This window comes from Pomacea canaliculata, linkage group LG14, assembly GCF_003073045.1.
Source record: "Pomacea canaliculata isolate SZHN2017 linkage group LG14, ASM307304v1, whole genome shotgun sequence".
NCBI classification, from domain to species: Eukaryota; Metazoa; Mollusca; class Gastropoda; order Architaenioglossa; family Ampullariidae; genus Pomacea; species Pomacea canaliculata.
The window spans coordinates 18,134,518-18,160,209 of record NC_037603.1 but is presented as its reverse complement, the minus strand read 5'-3'; the positions used below and the strand labels follow the sequence as shown (position 1 = coordinate 18,160,209).

Here is a 25,692-nt window from a genome sequence, read left to right as displayed (position 1 = left end):
AACCGATTAAAAATTAAACTAAACTAAGATGATCTATTCATAATTTCAAGTTTAAGTTCAGCTTTGAACGATAATGTAATAAAGCCATACAAATCTCAAGAAGCCGTTTATTTTTGCAGATAGATGGGTGCACGAAGTGATCAATGAAAGGTATTTGGAATGTTACATTTGTACTGAAGCTGTGATTTTCTGATTTAAAAGGAGTTGAGTTAGAATTGCAGAAAACAGCAATTTATGGTTAATTGGCGCGCACGCAAACACACACGCATTAAAACTATGAAAGAGAATCACACTTGCATATCTCTACATTATGGGATTTAGTTGTTTTTTTTTCTTTTGATTTGGTGGGGTTTTTTTTGTTTGTTTGATTGTTTTTGTTTTTTTGTTGTTTTTTTTTTTTGGTGGCGACTTGAAGTGCAACAAACCACACTGAGATATCTCAGGGATAATCACTTCTGTTATACGTGGCGAGATGTGAAACAACGACACGAGACTGTATTAGGGAATTTCTGTATTAGTGCGAATGAGTTGACTCATCAAAAAGATTGTCTGGCCGACCGATTACAGACTTGTAGTCGCTGTTATGTGCACAGAGTCGAGGCCGTATCGTGTCTTTAGGTTTGTCAGGTAACTTCCGTTGTCTTATATGTACTTACACACCCTGATTCAACATGAATGCCAAAGCTGACAAAGTCAGGAGCATCGCATAAGTGGTGACACCCGTACTCGCACCAGCTGTCGAACATTCGAACTCAATGTACAAGTATCTGGTTGTGTTTGGAGGACATGGTACATGACCTTCCCCGTCACTGACGTCCAAGCTGACGACTTGCAAAGTGCACCAGTCACTGCACACGCTTCCGACAAGCTTCTGCACGGACGATCCACAGGTCCTCGCCAGGGGATGCGAGTCTACGCCGTCTCCCCGTGGAAGGATGCAGTTCACGCGGTCGTCTGCGAAGCGACCAAACCAAGCGGCGTAAATTTTCAAATGCATGCCTTCCCTGCAGTACAGGTGGTACTCTCCTTTCTCACAGAAATACGAATGGTTTCGCCGAGAGGAGTCGGCAGATGATGCTATAATGTTAGTCATGGCAACCATGACGGATATAATGATCATTCCGAAGAACATGGGGGCAGCTGGTCCCGGTGGAGTGAATGTCCTCTGCACAAAAATTTAAGGTCTGGTTAATCAACCTACATCAGAAGGACATGGTATGGTGAAGTCACTGATAAAAAAAAAAGCAAAAAAAAAAAAAGCACTGGCAATGTGTGTGGGTGTGTGTACTTGTCCGCTGGATCGTTACGCATATCCACACACCTTCTGTCATATCCTAGTCGAATTACAGAAATATTCCTTTATTCTACAGGCAATTCGTTCATGTATTTCACTCTAAATCATCTTTATTTTAAAGTTCATCAGTTACTCCCCAATTTAACAGTATTTTGGCAAAGATTTTGGCAAAAGTAAACAATCACTTCCTATTTAATTAGTTACACTGAGGCCGTGCATTTTCATTAGTCAGTTGAATGAAGTGGTAAGATTGAAAGTTGACAATAAAATCACAGTTGAAAGAGTTTGATGAAGAAATCGACTCGGGCTTACGCCGGATATCGATGCTATAGTCAATGTTAAATTATACTCACGTAAGGTGACCAGACGTTTCGGGGGCGAAAGCGGGACACGTGCCGATGATGGTGTCGTCACAGTCAAAAAACGCCGAAAAAAGTGATTTTTAAAGACAACCGGGACATTTGATGGACTTGCCAGAAAGCCAGAAAGCGGGACATTGGGCGTCCTGCCCGATATTCAGGCGGGACACGAGGTCAAAAGCGGGACTGTCCCGCCAAATGCGGGACGTCTGGTCACCTTACTCACGTGTGTATTAGAATGTGAGAAAGTGTAAATAGGTGTTATGTACTCTAATAGTCCACATAAATATAGATGTATATGTAGCTGCAATTAAGTGCATGTATACTTTTCTTGCACAGAATTAAAAAGATAGAAAAGGAAATTAAGCCCGAGCTAGGGAAAGAGAGAGAGGGGGAATGAAAAGAAAATAATTAAATTTTTTTCTTACCTGCCGACACGGGAATGACTTATCAAAAGTGGTAGACTTAAAATGGCTTGGTTTGCGGAAACTCCATTTTCCCTACATGTCTAACCTCTGCAAGCAGTCCTTTTCAGCAGCTCAAGTTTTCATTGATTGTGTCACGATTTTTCTGTAAAAATGAGAAAACCACTCATTTTCAGGTCTGTATTTTAGTCGTTGCCTACTGCTTACACATTTCAGTTAACTCCAGTTACCTCTCACATTCCAGGATATACAATGGCAAGACGCCCAAACCGCATTTGTCACAAAAATCTTTTATAGTGATGCCTTTTATATATGTTGCAAAGAGTGACACTAGGTTTGTTTTATTCGCCAACATCTCTCTCTCTCTCGTTTTTTAAGTCTCGTCGGTACAAGACCTCTTGGTGAGGCGGACAAAGTAGCTGCTCACGACCAGAGACAGATGGAAATAACCATCATAAATTGTGCTGGCTACCGTCATTTTCTGCATGCCGCGGAATTTAATGGACACATTCTTCCGGGAGAAAGAGCGCACACACCAGTCTCACAAATACTTATGCGGGGACACACTTAATTCATCACACACAAAACTCTACCATACACAGATATTAATTTGACGTACAGCTGTGGTGGTCAAATCAACAAACAAACACAAGTACAAAAGGTAACACAGAAGTGTAAACGATCCTTCAGATGAACTTTTGGAATTTCTTGTGATAATAAGTTTAACCGGAGAATAACCATTAACACTATAACAGAATTTTTTTTTAGCCAGATGCAATGCACTTTTTGTGTCTTTGTGGTGGTGGTAAAGAAAATAATGGGGTCACACACACACACTTGATTAATTGTCTCACGGCTGTGTGACAAATCGACTAAGGTCTGCTCCCTAGCCTGGTTCCGCCATAGACACAAGATCAGCCTAGTCTGCAGGCAGTTCGCTCACGACGAAGCTAGGTATAAATTACAGGTACGAAGCTGTAGCTTCTTGCATCGCTTTAACAAACTCACTATGCGTTAGGTTGTCATGGGCTGTTCCACTTGCTACAATCATGCAGGGGTGGGTTAGCGTTTAAAATAAACATTTCTTCATGCAGTTTTTATGTTTTAAATTTTGCTGAACATGAAAGGAAGTTTAGACTAGACATGCTATTTTTTCCACTTTCAATCTTATTCTTGCATCTGTAGGTATGTGAAACAAAAAGCTGTATTATGAGGATGATAAATCAACAACAATAATGATAATAATTTATAGAACCCCCTATAATCAACCAATAGATCGAGATGGCTTTAGGACACTTTACAATAGGTGCACGAGTACTCATTACCAGCAGGCATAAAATTCATTCACCACCATTCGAAACATAACTCTCAGTTTTTCTCTCACAACACACAGTAACACAAATAAGCAAGAATTTATGAAGAACTCAGAGACATGAGTTTTTTTCTTCCAACTTTTCAATCTTATTCTTGCATCTTTACATAGATATTGCAGCACAAAAATCTATAAGAATTGACAAAATCTGTTTAAGAATTAATCACAGTCAGTTGTTTTTCAATTTTAAACCTTATACTTGCATCTTTATGTAGCTGTTCAGTACCAAAATCTATGAGAGTGGTGCACACAACGACATATGCCTGTGTGAAATAAGCCAGCAGATCTCTGTGTGAAGCAAGCCAGCAAAAGTTCTCCTTGTAAAATAAGCCAGAAATGGTCTCATTGTTCATAACTTGTTCATGCCCACGCAGCATCATTGGCTGCAACCTTCATTGAGTTCAAGTTGTCCCTCAGTATTGCTGGATCTTCTTTCCTCTTCTGGACGCTGCAGCTCCTAGCAACGCTCCCAGTGCTGCACCTCTGTGGCAGTTCTCCCCTGCGTAGTTTTTGAAATGAATTTTTTTTAAATTTTGAGTTCTATGGCAAAACACTTTATGGTCTAAAGGACATATGGCGGTCCATTCAGTTAGGAACAAAGACTATATATATATGCTCTATAATCACATACAAAATGCTCAATACTTCATGCTGACAAGCAACATCTAGCTTGTCACTTCTATGGGTCCAGACTTTGTGTGCTCTTGCTTCCAAGATTGTCAAACTGCTGGAAAAAAACAGTGTCTTCACTGCTGCAAAATCTGGTCTTTGAAATATGTTCCTTGCTGGTGCCAAACCTGATTTTTGCATTCAAGATCTCTCTGTACCGTGTCTATCTGCGTGAGTCCCACCATGACATCAAAAAGGTTGGTTTGACAAGTTGCAATTAGCATGATTGCTGATCAACCATCAAAACTCCAAGCAAATTCTGACTCACTGACTATGTCCAAGTTGTAGTTGTCAAACTCCTTGACTAGTTGGAGCATCCTGCCAGTCTGGTACAAGGTCTGGACGTTCCAGCACCCCACCCTCAACTTCTGCCTCGGCTTCAGTAAATCCACTGTCGGGCGCCAGCTCCCTTTCGGGTTTGGCTGTCGTCCGTCATTAGTCCAGTCACCTGGTGTGCTTCATTACCTCCGCATCTGTGACGAGTTCTCTGGTTTTAGTTCTGTAACATACTTTTTTTTACATGGTGGGGTTGTTAGCCCTACCACAACCTAATTTACCTCTAGGTGAGGTGTCCACCTTAGTCGCCTCTTACGACATGCCTGGCTGGATGGCAGGGACCCTATTCTTACAATGCTTGCTAGGCAAGCATACCCCGGGGTCCCACAGGGGTTGGAATGTGTGCATGTGTGTGATATTTTTTTTTTATTCATTAATTCATTTATGTTGACTTAAGAAAACAAAGAAATATTAACAAACCTGGAAGCTTTATCAAGCAAACTTAGAATCATCTGTCTTTTAGATGGACCTCCAAGATCAGAATGACTTAGGACTTTCAAGACTTCCGTTTTAAGGTCATGTCCATTCAACACAGCATGTAAAAGACGAGCGTACATGTCTACAAAAGGCAGCAGAGCTGGAACTGGATGAGTTAAGCGAACAAAGTCAACCGTTTCTTTTGCACATTCTTTTTCGGATTTGTGTGCAGAGTGAAGAATCCATGGTATTGCTGGCACAAGAGATCCTATAACACCAAGCTGGGAGTCTGGCTTCTGAGTCATCTTTCGCTTGCTCCTTAAAAAATAATTTAAGCAAAACTGATACATTTTCTGTTTTCAGATAAGGACAAGAAGATAAAAATGGTGACTCTTGCTAAGGATGATAAGCACATGAAAATGTTGAGGGTTTTCATAAATCCCATAAAGATTGTAAACTAATAAAATATTTAGTAATAAATTTCCAATTTAATTTGCTGTGCAACATTTAATTTGATTACAGGAATTACATTAGTCTGGTAAAGTATAATATTTTTAATTACATCTAATTTTATTGAAGAGATAACACCAGGCTGGTCAAGTAAAATAATTTTGATAACAGCAAGTTTCTTGATTTCAAGGAAAATGTTTTAATTGTTTCTATTCATCAATGGAGACAATTAAATATCACAATCATTTGTCAAGGGGTAACAAATAAAAAAAATAAATAAATAAAATTGGGAAAGATATCTCACAAGGAACACTGAAAACTTTCTCAGCATCTGATGACTAAAGCTGTGTAGGAATTTACAATCATCTCACCTCTCTTCAGCAAACTTTATCAGCTCATCTGCAGTTCTTGGGTGAGGTTCCATCATCACCCAGTCCTTGAAGAATGATCGATGAAATGACTCTGCATACGTGTCATTATGAGACCCTGGTGTTGTCATGAATTGGACATAGTCCTCCAGCACTCCACCCCTCACTTCTTTGACTGGTCTAGTAAGCTCCGGGTCTCTCATGTTCATTGACTTAATCATTTCTAATGCCATGATAGCATTGAGGGTATTGTCTCCTGCATTCATACCTATATTTCAGACACAAAAAAATTTCAAATAAGAAGGCCCCAAAACATAAGCTTTTATCAAATACAGACAATTTCCAGACCTGTTTTGACAAGTTAATGGGAAACTCTTTGTGCCCTCTGTTTTCAAGAATTAAAAGCAAGGATCATTACATTATGCACAAAAGTTTTTCATAGTCTTGTACCACTACTTTCATCTACCTTGATGATAATGAGTAGAACTCCCCCCTGTCCAGTACTTCAGCTTGTCGTGCAGTATAATGTTTCCTATGAGTAGGGTGGATCCCTCTGTGCCCCTTCCACTGCCATCTGGACAGAAGAACGTCAACACATTACTACTACATCTGTGCTATAGTGTTGACTTCGCCTCCGTACATAAAATCAAGATAGAGTTTCTGTACTAAGACAATGACTTTTGTTAAAATAATGAGCTAAAAAGTCAAAATGTCTGGTTCTATTCCTTTCCTGTGGAGATTTAAATAGTTCTTTAAAGGGTTTATGTTCCCAGTGTGTGTATTTATATGATATAATGATAAAGTGGATGTATGTGTGCAATTATGCAATTGTGAATTAGACTAGGGTAAAGAGCTTTTGGTACATGTACCAAGGATAAAAGGTGTGAAAGGTTTGTGCATAAATGCTCTCAACTGTTCAGATCTAAACCCTGGTCATCATTATGTCCTTACCAACAGCAGATAAAGACAAAATAGAAGATGGGTGCTTTTTGTTAGGAGCTGTGAAGCCTCTCAGCCATTTTCCATAGTCACGTTTAATATCATCAGGATTATAATACCAGTGGACAGGCATAGAAAGAGCATCAGCCACCAAAAGCCCATATAAAGCCTCTTCTTTGGCTTGTTTCAAAGCACCTGAAAGTTCTGGTTTCTGCATCATGACAACTTCTCTGTTTCAAAAAAGGAAAGCAATAATGTCACAAAGTATCTTATATAAAAAATAATAATACTTCGATATGTGCAACTACAATGAAAAGTTGAGATACAAACCTTGAAGAAGAAGTGGAAAAAATGTTGGACAGTTTTCTGGCCATTACAGATAGAGCATTCCATGCAGAAGTGAAATGTTTATTGAAAATAAGCAGCAAGCAACTATAGCCTTTATTTGAATTTTGTGCATTATGTAGTTCAAGAGCTGGCCTTTGGATAATGATGTATCATTAAGGATGAGTCATTCTCTGTGGTAGTTCAACAGTTCATCTGAAAGCCATCTTTAATATGAAAGTTACTTTTTAATGGATTTTACAGAAACTGGTAATGAAAATGTATATGTATATATACTCCATTCTACATTGTCTACTGCAAATAATCTATATAGATACAACAATGGCTCCAGCAAAAATGTAGCAAATTATTTGTATTATTTGTAACTTACTGATTATGCTATCTTATCAAGAGTTGTAGATGTAATTTACATGCAGAGTTTCTTTATGACCTAAAAGTTAGTTTTAAGCACTTTGTTTTGGAGGGTGGGGTGGGGTAACAAGTATACAAACTTTACTCCATGATCTTTAACTTCACTGTCTGACTCTGAGTCACTGTGGTGCCTGAGACTTGTCCTGAGTAGTGTTTCAACACGTGCTGGCAAAGTCACCAGAAACAGCGATACTACAGATGCAGACACATGAAAGGAGCGTGCTTTGGAAGAAATCTGAAACAATGCACAACATGAAACCTTCTTTAAACCACATATGCTCATGATATTTGTATCTGACCATAGCTAAATCATTGTGACACAAACATTTTAATGTTAATGCTATCATAAATCATAAAACACTCATAAAACTATAATTACACGTGGATAACAAAATGATTACCCAAGGGGGAAGGAAGCAATACATTATGCAAAGTTTAATCACAAGTTATTAGAATCGGCAAATTAATGAAGAAAACATCTTACCCGTGGAATATTGAGTGTGTTTACATGCCTGTTACAAATGCAGGTATGTAGATTTCTGGACAAAACTCTCTCACAGTTAACGTTTTCTACTGGGTGGAGTACACACGGTTGCACTGAACTTGGTAACCTAACAAATTAAAAAGAACAATTGATTTCCATATACAGATTTCCTCCTGGAAGCATGATTAATCACTTTTCCCCAGAAGAGAACTGACGAAAAACACAGAAAGTCGAATAGCAGACGAATTATTCGCAAACATTGATCGCAGAACAAATCCCAATTTTAAACAATTTGCTAAGCATAGCACACCACACAGTTGCGAGTAAGTGTCACCTGTGTAACAGTAGGATTGGTCGCTGACACAGACTAATTTTGATAGTCATGCTTATATAAGATGCAAGGTGTTTCGTAACACAACCCATTGAAACTCTTTAACAGAAGAGGTGAGGAAAGTTTTTTTCCAAGAACGACAACTCGGAGGAATGGCTAAATGTACACAGACTTCTACCTGAGTCCTGCCCTACCTAGTATTTATGTGTCGTTCACTTACAGGATGAGCTAGCCTCGTGTATTCTCAAAATATCACGTTGAAAAAAAAATACTCCGACAGTAAATCAAAATATGAACTCTGTGACAAAGGTACGATCGAATCCATGATGTTTGTGATGAACTCCGTGTCAGCAACTATATGGCTATATCACGGCGAGATCGAAGCCCCGACTGATACTTCTATTTTTTAGTGGCAGCTAGAGAAACACGCAACACGAAACTTACATTACGAACACCTGTAATGTTACATATATTCAGTAACAACCTGCCAGTCAAGACCATCACTCTGGCTCCTGTTGGTCGTTTTGGGGCAGTCAATACAAAGGCTATCAAACACAACTAAAGTCGTTCATCTGTAATGCCCTGCGACTTCTATATAGTTTTTTTCATCACATTAAACTTTTTTTTTAATTCCAAGGCAAGATTAACCCGACGGGCAAAATAATTATGGGCTTTTGAAAATTATGTACAAAGCAAGTATTATTTCCCCACTAAAAAAATAAAAGGGAAAACGACACATAATTTGGTACAAGGATATCGGTAAACGTAAATCATGTGTCATGCTATCGAATTTCCTAAGTGATAGATACAAAAATAGCATTTGTGTGGTAAACACAGGCATTCAAGCAGCTACGTATACGAGGCCAAAAGGTGAGGCATAGTATGCCGCACCCAAACCCCAACGCGCCACCCTTCCCCCGCTCTCCTCGTCCAGCGACACGCATACATTAGGCAGTAGACTCAATGGGTCTGCCGTTCGACTTCTCTTGACAAGAGCTCAGCGTTAATTCTGTTCATAGAAGCCATTCGACATATCTCTCGCACAAGGGTAAATCAGGTACTGATAACCCGGCGTTTCAGCAAGGACGATTTATTTTTGAGTAGCTATATAGCTGTTTGCTGGTTTTGGAACTGTGTATGCTTGTGCACTGATTCTTGTTACGTTGCCACGTCGATAAGACGTATGTGGACGTAGTTTCAGCGACACTGACACAAGAACAATTTATGTGTAAGGACCGGTAAGGACAGTAGAAGTCTTGAATTTAGGACAATGTATTGTGGGCCTCATTGTTTTCTTAGTCTTGGTGTTCGTTGAGTTCCAACAGTGTCTTGATAAAGCCAGGCTTCATATAAGTTCGTACGTGTTTTTTTTTTTTTCTTCGTTTGTCAACATGCCTTTTCATCTTCAATATTTACAGGTACGCACTACGACCAATTATGATAATACATGTATTACTGCCTACTTAAATGCGAGCCCTTTAACTGTGGTGTCAACTCCACAAGATGGAATGTCGTAGATGAAAGCGTCTTCGAATGTTCAATTACTCTTCCAGTGAAGTATGGTAGCTAAGCACAGCGTTCCAGAGATTCCGACATGGCGGCAAACTTCTTCGCCTCCTCTTGGGTCTCGAATCAAATCGGAAGGAATGCCCAACTACATCCGCAACAGAGGAAGTGTCGAAAAAGTGGCCTTTGGCTCTTCCTGTCCAACGACCCCCAGCCCGAGGCCTGAACCAAGATGTCCCACTTCTGCCTCCAAGGTTAACTACAAGATGGGCTGGCATGGCAACGTAGGTCCCCTGTTAAACGGTATGTAACTTAAAACAAAATCAAGCCAGCTAACTGTACTCTGGTCCATGATTTAAAAGGATAAAAAAAGACCTGAATGACTACTGTTTCAATTACACTAACACACACACATACACGCGCACTGTAAAACGCAATTCTAGCGAAGAATTTATGAAGGATTTTTCAATGTATCTGGTCGTTAAGTGTGCACATGTCTATTATTTCTCATTTACCATCTGAATCAACCAGGAACAGCCACCCCTCGTCCAGCAACAGCACCACCTAGAATTAAGCCAGAAGGGGAGCAGATTGCGACTGTCAGCAGAGGGAAACGCATGCGGGTAGTCATCCACGAGTACGCCCAGAACAGCCCCACTCCGAGGCAGCCACGGGTCAAGGATGAGGCGAAGGACACTGCAGAAATGGCCAAGGTGAGGTTATCACTGCGTGCTTTATTTAATTTACCATGATGCACACATGCACACATTGTCAGCCATTATACTTTTCATCCGTTCGCTCGTCTGCCCACGCATTCATCCAGGCTCATGCAGGTAAATGCGTACCGGAATACTGTACACACATACAGAACAACGTGCAAGACAAACACTGAAAAACCGCAATCAAGCATATACACGGACCGACGGACGCACCCACGCACGCACGTTGCTGATTTGAATGTCTTTTGTTAACTGTGATAAACCTTTCCTTTTCGTAGGGAAAACGCATGTACAACATTCTCCACAAATATGGCACCATGGCATTGTCGTCGCGAGCGGTGCCAAGGATCAAACCTGAGGGTCAAGGCATAGCCACACTTAGCATGGGCAAACGGATGAGAGACAACATCCACAAGTAAATATCCAATACAATACGTTGGTTCTCTTTTTCTAAATGCCACGGCATCGTTTATCAGACTGCCTCACTGTTATTTTCCGCATGAAGACCGCCTAAAACCTTCAGACATGAGATCTCATTGAAGACTAGAGCAGAAATATCCTCCATTCCCATTTAATGAAGATCCATTTGTTCCATAATCCTTTAAATGACTTTTTAAAAATGTCTTCTGTATATTGTATGGTGCGTAACAACCTCATATCTCTGTGTGTGTGTGAGAGAGAGAGAGTTTTCAATCACGTTTATAGAGGTTCAATTTGTATATCGTAATATTACGAGACCATCCAGTATAATGCCATAGCTGATGCCGAATGGGGCATCTAACAATTTGATGATGAACTTGGCCTCCATGTAATTCTTATATTGATTTCTAATGCCTTTAGACAGTAGGGACTTGGCAGAAGCATAATCGATCGGCATGTTAATCACACATTTTGGACAGCTGGATGACCAGAATGGTCTCTGACGACATGTTACAAACACGTCGTACTAAGAACCCTTATGCATGCGTTACCCTAAATCTCACTCTAATGGTCATAGCAAGACTGAGCAAAAACACAAAGCGATTGATGTAGAGATTTCCATGCATCTTGCGTTTAGTCCACAGCCACGTGGACATGACTGGTGTCGGTAGTTCCCTGGGGTCACAGCTATAGATCAGATGTAATGCATCATTCATCTTTAATTGAATATTCGCGGCTTAGTCTTCAAAGCTTGTGGTCCGCTTCTCGACTTGTGTGCAGATACGGACGCAACGAAGTCACGCCGCGGCCCCAGCCGCGTGTCAAGCCAGAAGCAGACGACAACGCCCGACTGGACCGCGGGTTTCGCATGGCCACGTTGATGCACTCCTACCAGCTTCCGACATCCGCTCGTTATCCTCCGCGCATCAAGCGCGAAGCGGCTGAATCAGCGGAACTAGGCCGTGGACTCCGCATGATGCGTCTGCTGCACGAGGTGGATTGTCTTCCGTGTAGCCCACGTCCAGTGCCGCGGGCAGTAGGGTTGAGCGCCCAGACCAACCTTTGGCGAGGGGTTACTGGCACCGTTGGCAAATGTCTGCAGCACATCGGCAGGAAGACTTATATTTTTGTTCCCGGAGAGCAAAAACGACCATACTCCACGGTGCGCACCGTTTAAGGGCAAAAGACTTCAAGGGGATGCAGCTCATTGACATGTCATAGCAACTTTTACGAAAAAAAAAAAAAAAGATTTTGTGGTGCTTCTTAGACGTTTATTTATTTTTTTTTTTCATCGCCATCCATACATCCGCCCACCCATCCATCTACCATCGTCATGTGATTTATATAGCGCATAATGACGCTCACGAAGAAGCATGTTGTCAAGTAGTAGACATGAACAGAGTATTATGAAGGATGGAAGGGTAAAAAACGACTACATGTATATGCAGACAAGGAATAAAATACAAATATAAAAGACACAAAGAGGAATCACGAAACAACAAGGAACGAACAATTAATGCGATTTATGTTAAGTATTGTAATTATTTTAAAAATAATGTGATTTGTTTCCTATTGGTTTTGATCGTTGTGGATTTGTTTATTCCTATTTATACAGTATACAGTGATACCTCGGTTCTCGAACGCCTTGACTTTCGACCAAATCGGTATTCGACCAGGAAATTCGAGAAAATTTTGTCTTGGAATCCGAACAAATATTTGGAACTCGAACATCCGAACGTCCGAGATGAGCCGAGTTGAGCCGAATGGCGTTCATTCGGCCCAGCGCGCCTTGCTTGCGTCATCAGTGTGAGTGCAGAGAGAGAGAGAGTCACGTTTTTGTGGAGAGAGTCATGAAATGTGTGCAAAACGGGCAGAAATCGCAAATTTTGTTGAACAACATCACCCTGATAAAGTGGTAGCAAATAGAGCAGTTAACATTTTTAATGATAATGTTATGTCCACTTTCCGCAAAATTTTGCAAAGGAGAAAAAAACAGCAAACAATTGACAAATTCTTCCGTAAAGAAATCAGACAAGCAACTGCAGAGCAAGATTCTGATTCTCCTCAGCAAAAGATACAGAGAACAGAAACACCCGAAGAGCAGTTACCCTCTGTTTTTATTGAAGAGGACTCCCCTTCAAAACAATAACCATCCCCCTTCCCTCCTCCCTCCACATTCATTCCTTCCTGCCATAAAGTTTGGTACAGGTACAGTAAATGAAACACAATTTACTGTACTGTACAGTACATTTTATTTATTTATTTATTTTTTTTTAATAAATACACTTTTATTTCTTATTTCTTGTTGAGACTCATGTTTTTCTACATATTATATACAAATTAGGCCAGTAAATAGGCATTTTCTGGGGCTTGGAACGAATTAATCCAGTTTCCATTATTTCCTATGGGTTTCATTGCTTCGGTTCTCGAACAATTTGGTTCTCGACCGTCCTCCCGGAACGAATTATAATGTTCGAGAACCGAGGTATCACTGTAACGCCTTTTTCCGCCAATGGCTTAAAGTGTACCTATACACGACAGTGCATATCATACGCATTAAGCAGCATGAAATGCACCTTAATTATGATCAGTTAAAAAGATTTTTAAAATGAACAAACAGTTTAATCGTGGGTTTTCAAAACGCATACAATTAAACTGTAATGAATAACGACAAACAAACAACAAAAACAAAGATAGCTGCAATATCCGTTTTATTGTAGGCATGAGATCTGCTAGCAGAGAGAATCACAGCTTTGACCTGATCTGATATTTCTTGTTTACACCAACAGTACCTACTTAGTCCAACGTTAATTTATTCAAATTTGGTTAAGATCGAACGACTTATAAAGGCTGGACCATGAAGTTCTTCGAGCAAGTGGAACGAAATGTGCAGCATACAACAAATACATCAATCGTTGAGTGTCAGTATTTTACATCGCACCGCTGTCTTCACTTGAACGTACGTACGTGTTGTGAGGTTTCAAAAATATACGTACGTATACCTATACAATGGACTGCGTGGACGGAGATTTTTTTGTACCGATTGTTTGACCATCATCGATCGTCTCGTATCATACAAACTTTATACATCCATCTGTGTGTGTATACGAGACAGAGAGGCATAGATAATGCAATGACTGAGGATGATGATAAAGTGAAGAAGATGTGAGTAGTGGTGGTGGTGGTGATGTATGGTAGAAACAGCCAATGTTTACACATCTGACGAATGCGTGTAGCATGTATATAGACATACCGAATGATTTCAACTAAACTTGAAGACACATAGCATAAAAAAACAAACAAATGAATAGTTTCAGACATTTAAAGTTTAATATATTTGACAGAAGGGATCGCAAGGCCTACTGATCGGTTCAAAGTTCACGAAGGTAGGAATGGGAGAAGTCAACTGTTGTTTACGGTCGTGCACGAGAGCGATTTAAGCGATCGAGATTTTGGCGATTTGATATGGTTAATTATGTCATTTATCGACTAATAAAGTTACCTTTTTTAATTTTTATTCTAATTTTAATTAACCTCAGTTGAAAGAAGAGTAATTCTTGGCTTAGAGGTAAACTACTTACAATTTATTTTCACTCATCACGTATTGAATTTGTCGTCTGCTGAAGGCGTTTGTTTCATGGTGTGTGCACTTTGTTCACTGGTCCACAGAATGAGTGAAAACGGCAAAAATCCCAAAGCTTTCAATGACCGATATAACTCATCTTTTTTTTAAGCAAAAGTTTTCCCGATGCTACCTAAACTCTACAATTAATAGCAGCCACGAGATCGAGAATCGAGACGCCCAGGCTTTGTTTACACTATTGCGCATGCGTGGGGAAAGAATGCTAGAAAGTACAAGTGACTTCCGGTAGACTATTCTGCAAACTGCGGTTCTTCGATTCGGTGAAACGACTTCTTTCAGCAACAAGACAGAGCGTGAAGATGGCTGGAAACTTTTGGCAGAGTTCACACTAGTAACAGAGTTTGCTTTATTTTGCCGATATTTAGTGTAAAATAAGAGAAGTATGGTAAATGCGTCAAAATAATCCCGGGATTTATCCGTTCAGTTTAAAGTGTAGAAGAAGTACTTAGGCGCGAGTTTCTTGTTACTAAATAATCATGTCATAATCTGCATATTATGGAAATTTATGAATGGAAAAAAGCATTGTTTTCAAATCACATGAAGTAGTCACATTTAAAAATATCAACAGATCTTGAACAATCATAATTTTCAAGACATCTTCGCATAGCTACCGAGTCAAATAGTAATGCCTATTACGGCGCATGCAGTTTGCCTGTTTGGTGTATAAAATTTAAAAAAATTGAATTAAAGATCTTCGTAATTTAAAAAAGTATGGTTTATTTGGTTAACTTTGTAACGCTACTTGTTTACTGTGCTCGTAAACTTTTTTAAAGGAAGTTCTAGTAACTGATATTTTCATGGTAATTTCAGTCAGCAGTGGATGCTCGACAAACAAGATCTCTATCGAGAACGTCAACAGGACCTGAAGGAATTAACAGAAGAAGAATACCAGAAAATCATGATTTTTTTTGCCAATTGTATGTTCTGTTGGTGTTCATAGTGGCCTGTTTTTTTTTTTGTTTGTTTTTTTTATTGCTTTGCTAAATCTTCAAGTTTTGTAGAAAAATTCTTCATAACTTTTAGTAAAATTAAGATCAAAGACAGAAAAAGGTAATAACAATCATATTAAGGTGTAGCGTGGTTTAAATCTGTTATGATCTAGTTCATTGCATTGTATCAAAAGAAGGTGTTGAACAAACTGAAAACAAAGATACAGATATTCAAGTAAGACAATATTTACATTGTTATATAGTTATACAAGCATTGGGTGAGCAGCTGAAGGTACGGCAGCAAGTGATTGCCACAGCTACAATATATTTCAAACGGTTTTATGCCAGGTGAGAGAAGCATGTGTATTTTCTAGGATTATTTGGTACACATTTTACAGATAATGTGCACTGTATTGGTCTAATAACAGTTTATGGAGCAAGTGCCAGTTTAAAAAAATCAAATGATCATGTTCTTATATAAAGGCAGTTTTTATAAACTGGCACTTACTTCATTAACCCTTCAAATGTCGTTTGTATTTTTCATACAGGAATTCTTTGAAGTGTATTGATCCATGGCTGATGGCACCAACCTGTATATTTTTAGCATCCAAAGTAGAAGTAAGTAGTGATAAAATGTTTCTCAGAGACATTCAAAACTTCAGGAATAATGTGTAAAACACTTAATGCTTTGACAATCTGTGTCACTGTTCTGTTATTATACCATATTTTATTATGTAATATTGTACCTTATTTTATTATGTAATGGTCTTTAAAGAGTTTTTGCAAATATGTAAGTAGTCTTTACCTATCCTGTGATATTTTTTGTATAGGACGAATAGTGAGTTCTTCTGGTTTGTTTTGTATGCAGGAATTTGGTGTTATATCAAACAGCAGATTGATAACAACTTGTCAGAATGTAGGTAAGTGAAACCTTGCTGCCATTTGATTTTGCATTGGTGTGTTCATATGCATATGTACTTGTGTCATATAAAATACAAGAAGTCCCAAGGTTCAAAGAATTGTAATAAATTTAATACCTTTTTTAATCTAACCCTAAAAATTTACTTTATTGACACCTTTTAACATAATCATATATACATAGAATTTCTTAGATATAAAGATTCAAGACAAATGTTTCTATAAATATAAATTTGTATTTTATTTTCAAATTTCTGTGTGTGTGTGTGTGTGAGAGAGAGATTACCAAAGTGGTGATGGAGGAAAAAGATGCTATCTTGTAGAGACTGTACACATTCTTGATCTGCATAAGTTTTGTAGGGCATAATTTCCAGGAATGATAAATTATTTTTATTCTAATAAGTAGCTTTTTGGTGTTGATGCATTTCAGTTAAAAACAAATTTGCCTATGCATATCCTCAAGAGTACCCATACAGGATACAGAACGTGCTGGAGTGTGAATTTTATTTGCTGGAAATGATGGTAACTATTTATTTATTTCTAAAAACGGTAATAAAATGGGTATTGATGTTAAATATTTTATTATTGGGAGATTAATGTGCGTTTTAAGCTTCATAAGTTAAGTCGCATGCAACCAGTTATTGATGAACAGAAACATGAAAAGTAAACATTTTAATAAGGGAAATATTTTTAACGTCCTTAAAAATGTCTGATGTTCAGCAGTTTAATTTTTAGTCTTGTGTTTTCATAGTATGCTTGTTGTCATACTATGGTTGGGGCACTTGATGCATCTTTGAGGGGAGTGGCAAGTGAACTAGCAGATTTGGCTTAAATGATACTTTCTAAAATACTTCCTTCCACTTTAAAAAAAAAATTGGGCATTAGAAGAATCTTTTTTATCCAGGAATATGTCCAAAACACAGCTCCAGGTTCACGAAAGCTGCCATTTTTGCATACTCTTTTTATGAATGGAAACAGTTAAACATTACAGTTAAACATTACAGGTAAACATTAGTTAATGCAGTAGTAACTGTCTGAGAAGAAAAACGTTGAGATGCTGAGGGTTAGCTGGCACGCTGGCGAGCAGGATCCTAGTTTATAGCTTGTCATTGGTGAGATAGTACAGATGGCTTCCAGGAAGACATAGTTTAGAAGGATGACTGTTTAGCAGTGATTACCAGATCAAGCATGTAGCTGTCTCTGAGTAAAGTATTAGTGTTTGTAACCTCATTCTTCTTCACACCAGTATTCTCCAATTGCTTAACTTTTTATTACTGTACTCTGGTTCAGCTTTCTATCACTGTACCATGGTTCAAAAGTTTAAGGAATGATGTCCACATTCATACTGTCATGATTTAGTGACTGCACTTGTCAGAAGGTTGGCAGTGATGTCACTTAACAACAAAACATGCAGCGTACATGGCTATCCTAAAATTATGTTTTAGGTGTGATTGTAAGTAAACCATTTATCCCAAAAGTTTGAGCAGAAAGGATTCAGAATATCATTATATATTACTTCAGCCCTATGTGCTACTTCACTTGCCTTTTCTTGAGCTAATCCTCAAATCCAGTTTCCTTCTAACATATACAGTATAGTTCAGTGCTGACAAACCAATGTCATAACTGTAAATTAATTGTTGACAATTCTAACATAAACTACAATAATAGATGTTCAGTGTAATGATCTGTGGATTGCTACTGAGTACTTATCTAATGGATCATTCAGATTTAAACTTATAATATCTAGTGCTTAATTTGTTGTTGGGAACTTTTGCAGGATTGCTGTTTAATTTTATATCACGCATATAGACCACTTACAAAGTACTGTGCAGATTTGAATTCTGATACTGAACTTCTTCCCTTAGCATGGTGAGTTTGCTTGATTAAGGAAAAAAAATCAATTTTTGTAAAAGATTTCTCCTCAGAAAAAAGAGGCATACATCTTTACACAAATTTATTAGCCTGTGATCTTGAAAGAAAAAAAAAAGACACTAAATTTTAACCAGACAGAATATCGCATTGAAAAGTTAATAGATGTTTCATCTTGTGGAAACCTCATTATCTCTTGATTTAAATTAAATTCTGGAGTATTTCAGAAATAAATGACCCATGCTTTACTAAAATACCTTTCACCTTTTCTCAATAGTTCTGAGGCGATTGAATGTTAGTTACTTAACAATAAACTGTTGTGTGCCATATTTTCCCATGCAGGAGAATAGCAAATGACAGCTTAAGGACAGATGTGCCATTGCTCTATCCACCATATCTGATAGCATTGGGTGAGTTTGTTTTATCCTGCATAGCAAATGGAGTCACATGATGATGAAAATGTAGAAGAATGTTCTGATAAATTTAATGACAGTACATATTTTTTCTGTTCTGATTACAGAGGGCACAAAGTCGAAACTTAAACTATGTTTTATACCTATAAATTAATAATAAATTGTTATACATCAGCTTAAAATTTGTTCAGAGAACATAAAATCTGTCTTGTTACTTGTATTTAACAACTGGACATTTAAGAATATGTGTGTGTGTGTGTGTGTGAACAGTAAAGGGAAGAAACTCTTAGGAAACTTCATCCATTTTAATATGGCCTGTCTACTTGAGGCTATATCTGCGCATCAGATCATGCAGTCGTTGTCCTTATTTGTTTAGATAGGTTGATGTAAACTGGCTTGATCATCAGCCAATGAACTTGTTTGAGTGTTAACAGATTTGGGGTCAACTTGAAGTTTCAGAATTGGCAATAAGTAGGCTCTCTTATCTCGAAGTTAATTCATCGAAGTAGTTTGTGATATCTAAGGCAGTAAGGTGTAAATTCTCTAGAATTCAACAACACATCTTGAAACAGGCATACACCAAAAAAGTGTAACTTTTTTTTTAAGTATGAATAAGTAGGGTAGAGGGTCTATTTGTGTAGAAATGTGGGAAATCACATAAGACAGCATCAGAGTTCCAAATCACACAACAAAAATATTGCTGAGGTCTGAAAACATAAACAGTTTTGATATTGTGGATTTGACAACTGAAGAGTTAAGATTAGATGTCTCATTGTGCAATACGTTGTGTGATAACCTGAACATACATATTTTGTCATTACCCTTTAATTAAATGTTAGTGACAGTTTTATATTTATAAAAACATAACATGCGTAACAGCTTATAAACATTGAAAAATTTTAAACAGTATTTTGCAATACATCCACAAAAATCCCAATATGTTTACATTAGGAAGTGGGGGAGTCTAAAAACCGCTAACAATTTAATTTGTGACTTTGCAAACCTTTCACTTTTTGTGAATGGTAAATATAGAGTGGTTTTTTAAATGCTAGAATTTTTGCTTTTGTGTAGGCATTCTTTTTTCAGTTTACTTTGACTTGTGTTCCAGCTTGTCTCCATATGGCTTGTGTTATCAAGCAGAAAGATATTAAACAGTGGTGTGCAGAGCTTTCAGTTGATACAGACAAAGTGAGACAACTTCTTCTTTGTACTTATGTTTATGAAAAATTCATTGTTCTGTGCGATCTTAGTTGTATTTTACGAACTTAATTGTATTTTCTACAAAACTAGAATCATTAGGTTTCACATGAACACACTACACTGGTGGTATGTGAGTAACAATTTGCTAATGATAATTAAGACATAACCCACTTCCCCACCCCCAGATGAAAAAAAGTAAAACAAAAAACAAAAAACCCAATTCCATGTAGATTTGTGATACAGATAGCTTTGAGTTTATTCCAAAATTTAAGGTCATGTGTAGTTACTACCCATTTGGAAATCAAAATTCTAGTATTCAGTGAAGCATTTTACTGAAGATTTAGGGCTACTAGGGTTTATGCAAACATCATTATCACATGTAAATTATAAAGATTTTATATTATCACTTAAGGTATGGCCATTCTTTTATTTTGAAAATAATGTAGGCTGCTAAGTGAAAGCATGTTTTTTAATAGATATATATATGTACGTTTTATTTTCCTGTAATGGCTCAGACATAATATCCCCTTTAGGTGACTGATTATTGACTTTTAATGTTTGAACAGATACTTGAGATTACCAGGCAGATTCTAGCACTGTATGATATGTGGAAAACATATGATGAGAAAAAAGAAATAGCTGCTGTCCTTGCAAAAATGCCCAAACCAAAGTTGAATCCTTCAAGGTAGGCCAGTGTTTACACACCAGCTGGTTATGTCAGAGGTTGTAGGTAGTCACTGAAACTACCAGCTCTGCATGTGCATACTTGAGAGAGAGTGTGTGTGGTTTAGATGTTAAAATTGCATAGGTTTTGCTCTACTTTTGGTGTTTAAGATGTAAGCATAATTTATTTTTCATGTTTATCTTAGTGATATACACCCAATCTTAATTTTAAATGTATTGTGTTATGGGTGTGTTTCAGTTTGGTTATATAGTTTTGAATCTTGTCTGTATTTTAACTCCAGCTGCATTTTTTTTCAACTCCTTTTTTCAGAGATATTTTATTTAATATTTTCCACTTAACAACAGTGCAAACTGGCTATATCTACTTTCCGCTAGTGCACTATACAAGCAACCTTGCCTTTCAAGTTCTCCTGTCCAATAAAATGGACTATCTTCAAATTTGCATGTAGTTTGTTTTATATTAATATTACTATATTAATTGTAGCAGACTTTTATGTAAATCTTTCTCAGAATATTGAAGTAAATATTGGAGACAATTCTCCTAAAAGATATGTCTAGGGGTTTCAAATCTGTCATGGCATTAGGATTTCACTTTTTCATCTTTGATCATGACAGGTGTGGCAGCAGTTCCTTGTCAATTGCTTTTTAATTTCTTTTAATTGCAGACCCCCATCTGAAGGTTCTAATGGACAAGATGGCTCGAACCAGTCTGTTCAAGGTCAAGGGCAGAATTTACAGCAGTCGAATATGCAGAGCAGTGGTCCATGATGTGGCCCAGTGTAACTTGCCTAGAAAAGTTAATGTTGACCTGCTACACTAAGAGAGGTATTTATATCATCCATACAGGATCATTACATGTTTGAAGAGATGCTTACCAACCTCAGCATGACCTGCATGCATAATTTGGGCTTTTTTTGATTTATGGAACAAGAAGCTCTTCAGTGTAATTTTATCTTATTCCAGCTTCATGAGGAATGGACATTGAGCATAGAACCCTTTCAGGAAAAAAGTGACAGCATTGCAAGAAAAAAATTAAGGGCATTTATGTGCATAACAAGTGCACTAATGGTGGATGATATCTGTGCAGAAGACATTTCTCAGAACTTTCTGTGTAAGCATAGCAAGGAAAGATGGGCTTTGTTGTAACTGCCATTGGTCCTGGCTAGGCCAGTCTACAGTGAATGCTCATATTCTATAGCCAGCACAGTGGTGAAAAGTTTTACCTCGGATTTGAACATATAAAAGTGTCGTTATTTATTACGCAATGCTAGATTTAGATTGGAAAAGAGGGGGAAAGGTTCATTTTTGGACAAATGTTTGTTCTATATGCGAGGCTGACTCTTCTTCCAGAAACATTAACAGGGATGTTATAATTTAAGGATTCCAGATTTATTTTTCTCACCTAGTTGATCATACCCTTCGTCCACAAAGTGCTGTGATCCCATGGGCCTGATAAATGTTTCTGACTGATGCACTCAAAAGAGAAGAATAACTGTTGTAGATAGAGGTGGGGAAAGAGACACAGTGCAGAAAAGAAGGAAAAAATATGCGAAGAGTCAGGGTTTAATGAATTCATTTCCTGAATATGAAAACAGCAAACCTTTATGAGGTGGACAGCTGCAAGGAGCAGAATTGTCTTGGAAGATTTTATGTCACTGTGATGTTTTCACCTTTCACTCCAATACATAGAAATGATTGACAGTATTTTTGTATTACCTACCTCATGTTAAACTGCACATCCATCATCTGGTGTCATTTTACACCTGCCAGTTGTTCGTATAGGAAGATACTGAAAGAGTGGTTTTGTGTGATATAACAGCTAACTCTATAAAGTGACAAAACTTGCAAAATCTGTGTATGTTTTGTGGATTTGATCAGCTGTGCATTTCCATCGTCCGATTCTCTGATTACCAAAAGGGATCTGACAGAATTGTGATAAAATATTTTTCTTGGCCTAAGTGTGAAGTGTGCTAATAAAAAGGGTATTTTTTATTTTTATCAGTTTGCTGGTTCTCATGCTTTGGTTTGGTTCAAGTTTACTGGAAATATTTTAGAAAAATAACTGAATGAAAAAAATATTCTGAATACCTGGGCATAATTTTTGTGAGCAATCCATTTATTTGTTGTGAAGAGTTGAAATAATTGTGTTAAAAAAAAACCGGCATGATTGTTTACATAGTTTCAGTGTATTAGATGTATTTTCCTAAAAGGATGTGAACTTGTAAAAACTTGCTGCTGTATGCAAATCCAAGCATATGAGAATGGTATGATTTGTAAAGGATTAAGGTGAGTATTGTCAGAGAACCTTTGTTAAATACATGCAGAAACTGTGCATGTTCAACTTTGAGTTTCTCCATTTTAAGTCTAGAATCTCTTGCTTCATCTTTAATGAGAGCTAATGTAACTTTATTGAAATAAGATGAACAACAAATTTTAAACTTTGGATGCTGATGCTGGACTAGAAAAATCTCAGTACATCTACCCCAAAACAGAACAAGGCAAGTTAGGTAAATGGGACAGCATACGAAAATCTGTAAATACTAGAAAATTTGAGTCACAGGAAAGATGTTTATAAAAAATATTTACAGAAGACACCAAAGTCATCATCAGCTAGTGTATTCATGATGATAACCTCATAGATGGTGTAGTTAAAAACATAGGGAGATAAACTCAGATGTATGGCCAATTGTTGTTCATGGTGAGTATGAGGACCATGGCTGTGCATGCATTTTGGTGTGAAACTCCTTTTTCTTTCTCCGCCTATCCATGTAATAATTTCCAGCATTGGTTTAATCCTCAGCTTAACCAAAAGTTCTTTACATGAGCGGTGGTTGTAGAAATACATTAGATACATTCCTTAAGTCAAAACTCTTTCAGTCCATTATTAAATTCCATCTTATAATTGATATCCTTTCCTTTCATAGAGGACAGAACTATTGCAAAGAAGAGGTGCAAAGACCATTTGCAGATAGATTTCAAAATTACTGCTGTTAACTTTATGTATTCTCATGTATGTATTGCCTGAGGTAGAGGTAACATTTCTTAGACCATTTTTCTTCATATGGGTCATAATTTGTTCCCTGCTTTTGCTGAAAGAATTATGAGGTATGCAGAAAATATTTTAATGTGCTGTTGTAGCAGTGTGAATGAATTTTAGCATGATTTCAGGATGTTTAGAATGTAAGTGGATTTCAGCAATATGTAGAATGTCAGGATTGGAATAAAGTTACAGAAAGCATTTGCTGGCAGAGTCTTATATATAAATTTCACCCTGGAGAAGATAATTTATCTGAATGCATGATGTGAAAGTACAGTGCCACTTACAGTTTTTTTGGCCAATCTTGTCTGTGTCAACTCATTGAGACATGGTTCCGATTTGTTCCCTTAACATTCAGTACTATATCCTTTGGTCTATTATTATGTTCCCCGCCCCCCCTCCCCCCAAAAAAAAACCAAACAACATTTACATTATGCCACATACAGGCATGATGAGTGTTTCCCATAAATTATAGCTATGTGCTGTGTTAGTTTGCTGGTCGTTTCCAAAGCCTCTTTGCCTCACCTGCGGTGTGGTTAGCTGGCATTGCTTTATTATTTATTGGGGTCAGTGTAGCTGAAAAGTGAAAGATGTGGGTCCTTCCATACAAGATGTTGAAATTATAAACGTTTAGTTTGTATTTGCTGTCATTGTACAGCAAGTTAAATGCATGTTTAAAAACACTCATAAGATGTAAAATAAACTAGCAAATAAAATAATTTTGAGAAATGCAAAATAGTCCCCGTTGTCTGTCGTGAGCCGAGGGGAACAAGCACGTGACATCGGATTTATGGCACAGAATTGTCCTTTGCTGCATAGATCAGATTCGTCATTTGCAATATGGAGTAGAATCGTCTTGCTGTACAGAACGAAATTGTCAGCTGCTGCACGAAAAACCTTGATGCTCCGTAGAAGAGTTGTGATGCTCGGATTTTTTATCTTTGCTGCTTGTCGGTGACTTTCCCCTTGCCCAGAGCACGTAAGTGGAATCATCCCACAGCAGTGAAGGTGGCCAATGAAATGAACCTGGAGTGAATAAATTTGAAGAACAGGGTAAGAGGAGCGGTTTGAGGGCTGACATGACTAGCGTCATTCCTCCTCTAGTTCAGGCCGAGAGAAGGATGGAGAAGCTGGTAGACTTGGGCGGGGGATGGATTTCACGACCAGCCTTTACGATTTTTTAAAACGTTTTCCCGCTATGTTCGCTGTTGCTGTCGATTATAGAACAAAAGAAATGAGTCTTTAAAGGGTTTTAAAACAACACGCCTTCGCGCGCCCGAGTAGGGGGTTATAATACAAACAGTGAAACAGATTTTACGATTTTTTTTCTCTCCGCCGTGGTGTTTTACATTTTCTTTTAGCTACAACGCAAATAATAATGTGTACTTTAATCGGAACATAAACATACTGAATTGTAGAAAATAACTGTAACAGCCGTAAAAGTGGTAGAACTGTCCGTTAACAGCTCACTTATTCGCAGGCATCTTAGAGTCACGTGACTTGGGCGCTTGGTTGTTCCACAACAGATGATCACGAGATGGGGCATACTGGTTGTTTTTGTGCAACAGGGTTTTTGATATTACGTGCCTCTAATGTAAACACTCGTAGAAAACAAACGTATTGACAAAGGACAAAAGCCAAATACTTCAACGTACTTGATCCTACAACGCATTCGTGGAGGGGGAGGCAATATCAGTTTTAATTTCTTATAGTCGTTTAAGGGGAGGAAGTTCAAGACTCAAGGAGCAATACAACTATCTCATTATGAATGAAGATATAGCACTCCAACCTCTCCAACACCTTCCTTACCTCCCTCCGACAACACCGTAAAAATCTACAAGAAGTTATATCCAGGAACAATTTCTGGATAACTGTTTTCAGGGGAACCTTCAAAGGTCATGTGTACATGTTCCTACTGTACAAAGAGGACCACATATGAGTATGCAAACAGAAACCTGACATCTCGAGACCTTGCGAGGTGAGGTATACCCCTGTGTGTGTGTGTTTGGGATGGGGATTGACAGGCAGGGGACAGGAAATTCATCTTGGGATGAGGTGGAAGGGCCAATCGGGCCAACGTTCCACATGCGTTCACTGCTCCAATAACCAATAATAACATATGAGACTTTACCTTTATCGTCGTCGGGATGATAA

The 25,692-nt window shown here is 38.0% G+C and overlaps 3 protein-coding genes across 11 annotated transcripts; 2 read left to right on the top strand and 1 right to left on the bottom strand.

Annotated features, from left to right (window-relative positions):
* Positions 1-3,317: 3,317 nt before the first annotated feature.
* LOC112554834 lies at positions 3,318-8,316 on the bottom strand. Its single transcript, XM_025222888.1, is given in 9 exon segments — positions 3,318-3,884; positions 3,887-3,990; positions 4,876-5,190; positions 5,694-5,958; positions 6,157-6,264; positions 6,642-6,859; positions 7,466-7,620; positions 7,870-7,996; positions 8,204-8,316. Coding segments are annotated over 9 exon segments (1,455 nt in total). The 5' UTR covers positions 8,293-8,316; the 3' UTR covers positions 3,318-3,810.
* A 396-nt stretch (positions 8,317-8,712) lies between these two features.
* LOC112554858 lies at positions 8,713-12,092 on the top strand. Of its 8 annotated transcripts, none has more exons than XM_025222918.1 (5): positions 8,713-9,257; positions 9,754-10,009; positions 10,238-10,419; positions 10,704-10,840; positions 11,626-12,092. In XM_025222918.1, the coding sequence occupies exons 2-5, from the start codon at positions 9,760-9,762 to the stop codon at positions 12,020-12,022; spliced, it is 966 nt and encodes a 321-aa protein (XP_025078703.1). In that variant the 5' UTR covers positions 8,713-9,257; positions 9,754-9,759; the 3' UTR covers positions 12,023-12,092. The 8 variants fall into 8 exon arrangements, with proteins under 8 accessions (XP_025078703.1, XP_025078699.1, XP_025078698.1 ...); XM_025222914.1 differs by having other exon boundaries at positions 8,713-9,301; positions 9,751-10,009; XM_025222913.1 differs by having other exon boundaries at positions 9,136-9,257; positions 9,619-10,009.
* A 2,342-nt stretch (positions 12,093-14,434) lies between these two features.
* Positions 14,435-23,739, top strand: LOC112554859 (cyclin-C-like). 2 transcript variants are annotated; one of them, XR_003097333.1, is made up of 12 exons: positions 14,436-14,819; positions 15,299-15,405; positions 15,681-15,765; positions 15,966-16,035; positions 16,286-16,337; positions 16,766-16,857; positions 18,113-18,204; positions 18,547-18,614; positions 19,726-19,805; positions 20,384-20,502; positions 21,167-21,326; positions 21,465-23,739. XR_003097333.1 is itself a non-coding variant. In XM_025222921.1 (11 exons), the coding sequence occupies exons 1-11, from the start codon at positions 14,788-14,790 to the stop codon at positions 21,267-21,269; spliced, it is 900 nt and encodes a 299-aa protein (XP_025078706.1). In that variant the 5' UTR covers positions 14,435-14,787; the 3' UTR covers positions 21,270-23,739. The 2 variants fall into 2 exon arrangements, 1 of the variants encoding a protein (XP_025078706.1); XM_025222921.1 differs by having other exon boundaries at positions 14,435-14,819; positions 21,167-23,739.
* The last annotated feature ends 1,953 nt before the right edge of the window (positions 23,740-25,692 follow it).

Bases quoted from the DNA above. Each gene is read 5' to 3' on its own strand.
- LOC112554859 (XM_025222921.1), top strand. From the start codon at position 14,788: ATGGCTGGAAACTTTTGGCAGAGTTCACACTA. The intron at 16,858-18,112 runs GTAACTATTTAT...GAACTTTTGCAG, and splicing joins TTTATTTGCTGGAAATGATG to GATTGCTGTTTAATTTTATA. The intron at 20,503-21,166 runs GTAGGCCAGTGT...TTTTAATTGCAG, and splicing joins CCAAAGTTGAATCCTTCAAG to ACCCCCATCTGAAGGTTCTA.
- LOC112554858 (XM_025222918.1), top strand. From the start codon at position 9,760: ATGGTAGCTAAGCACAGCGTTCCAGAGATTCCGACATGGCGGCAAACT. The intron at 10,010-10,237 runs GTATGTAACTTA...TGAATCAACCAG, and splicing joins CGTAGGTCCCCTGTTAAACG to GAACAGCCACCCCTCGTCCA. The intron at 10,420-10,703 runs GTGAGGTTATCA...TCCTTTTCGTAG, and splicing joins ACACTGCAGAAATGGCCAAG to GGAAAACGCATGTACAACAT.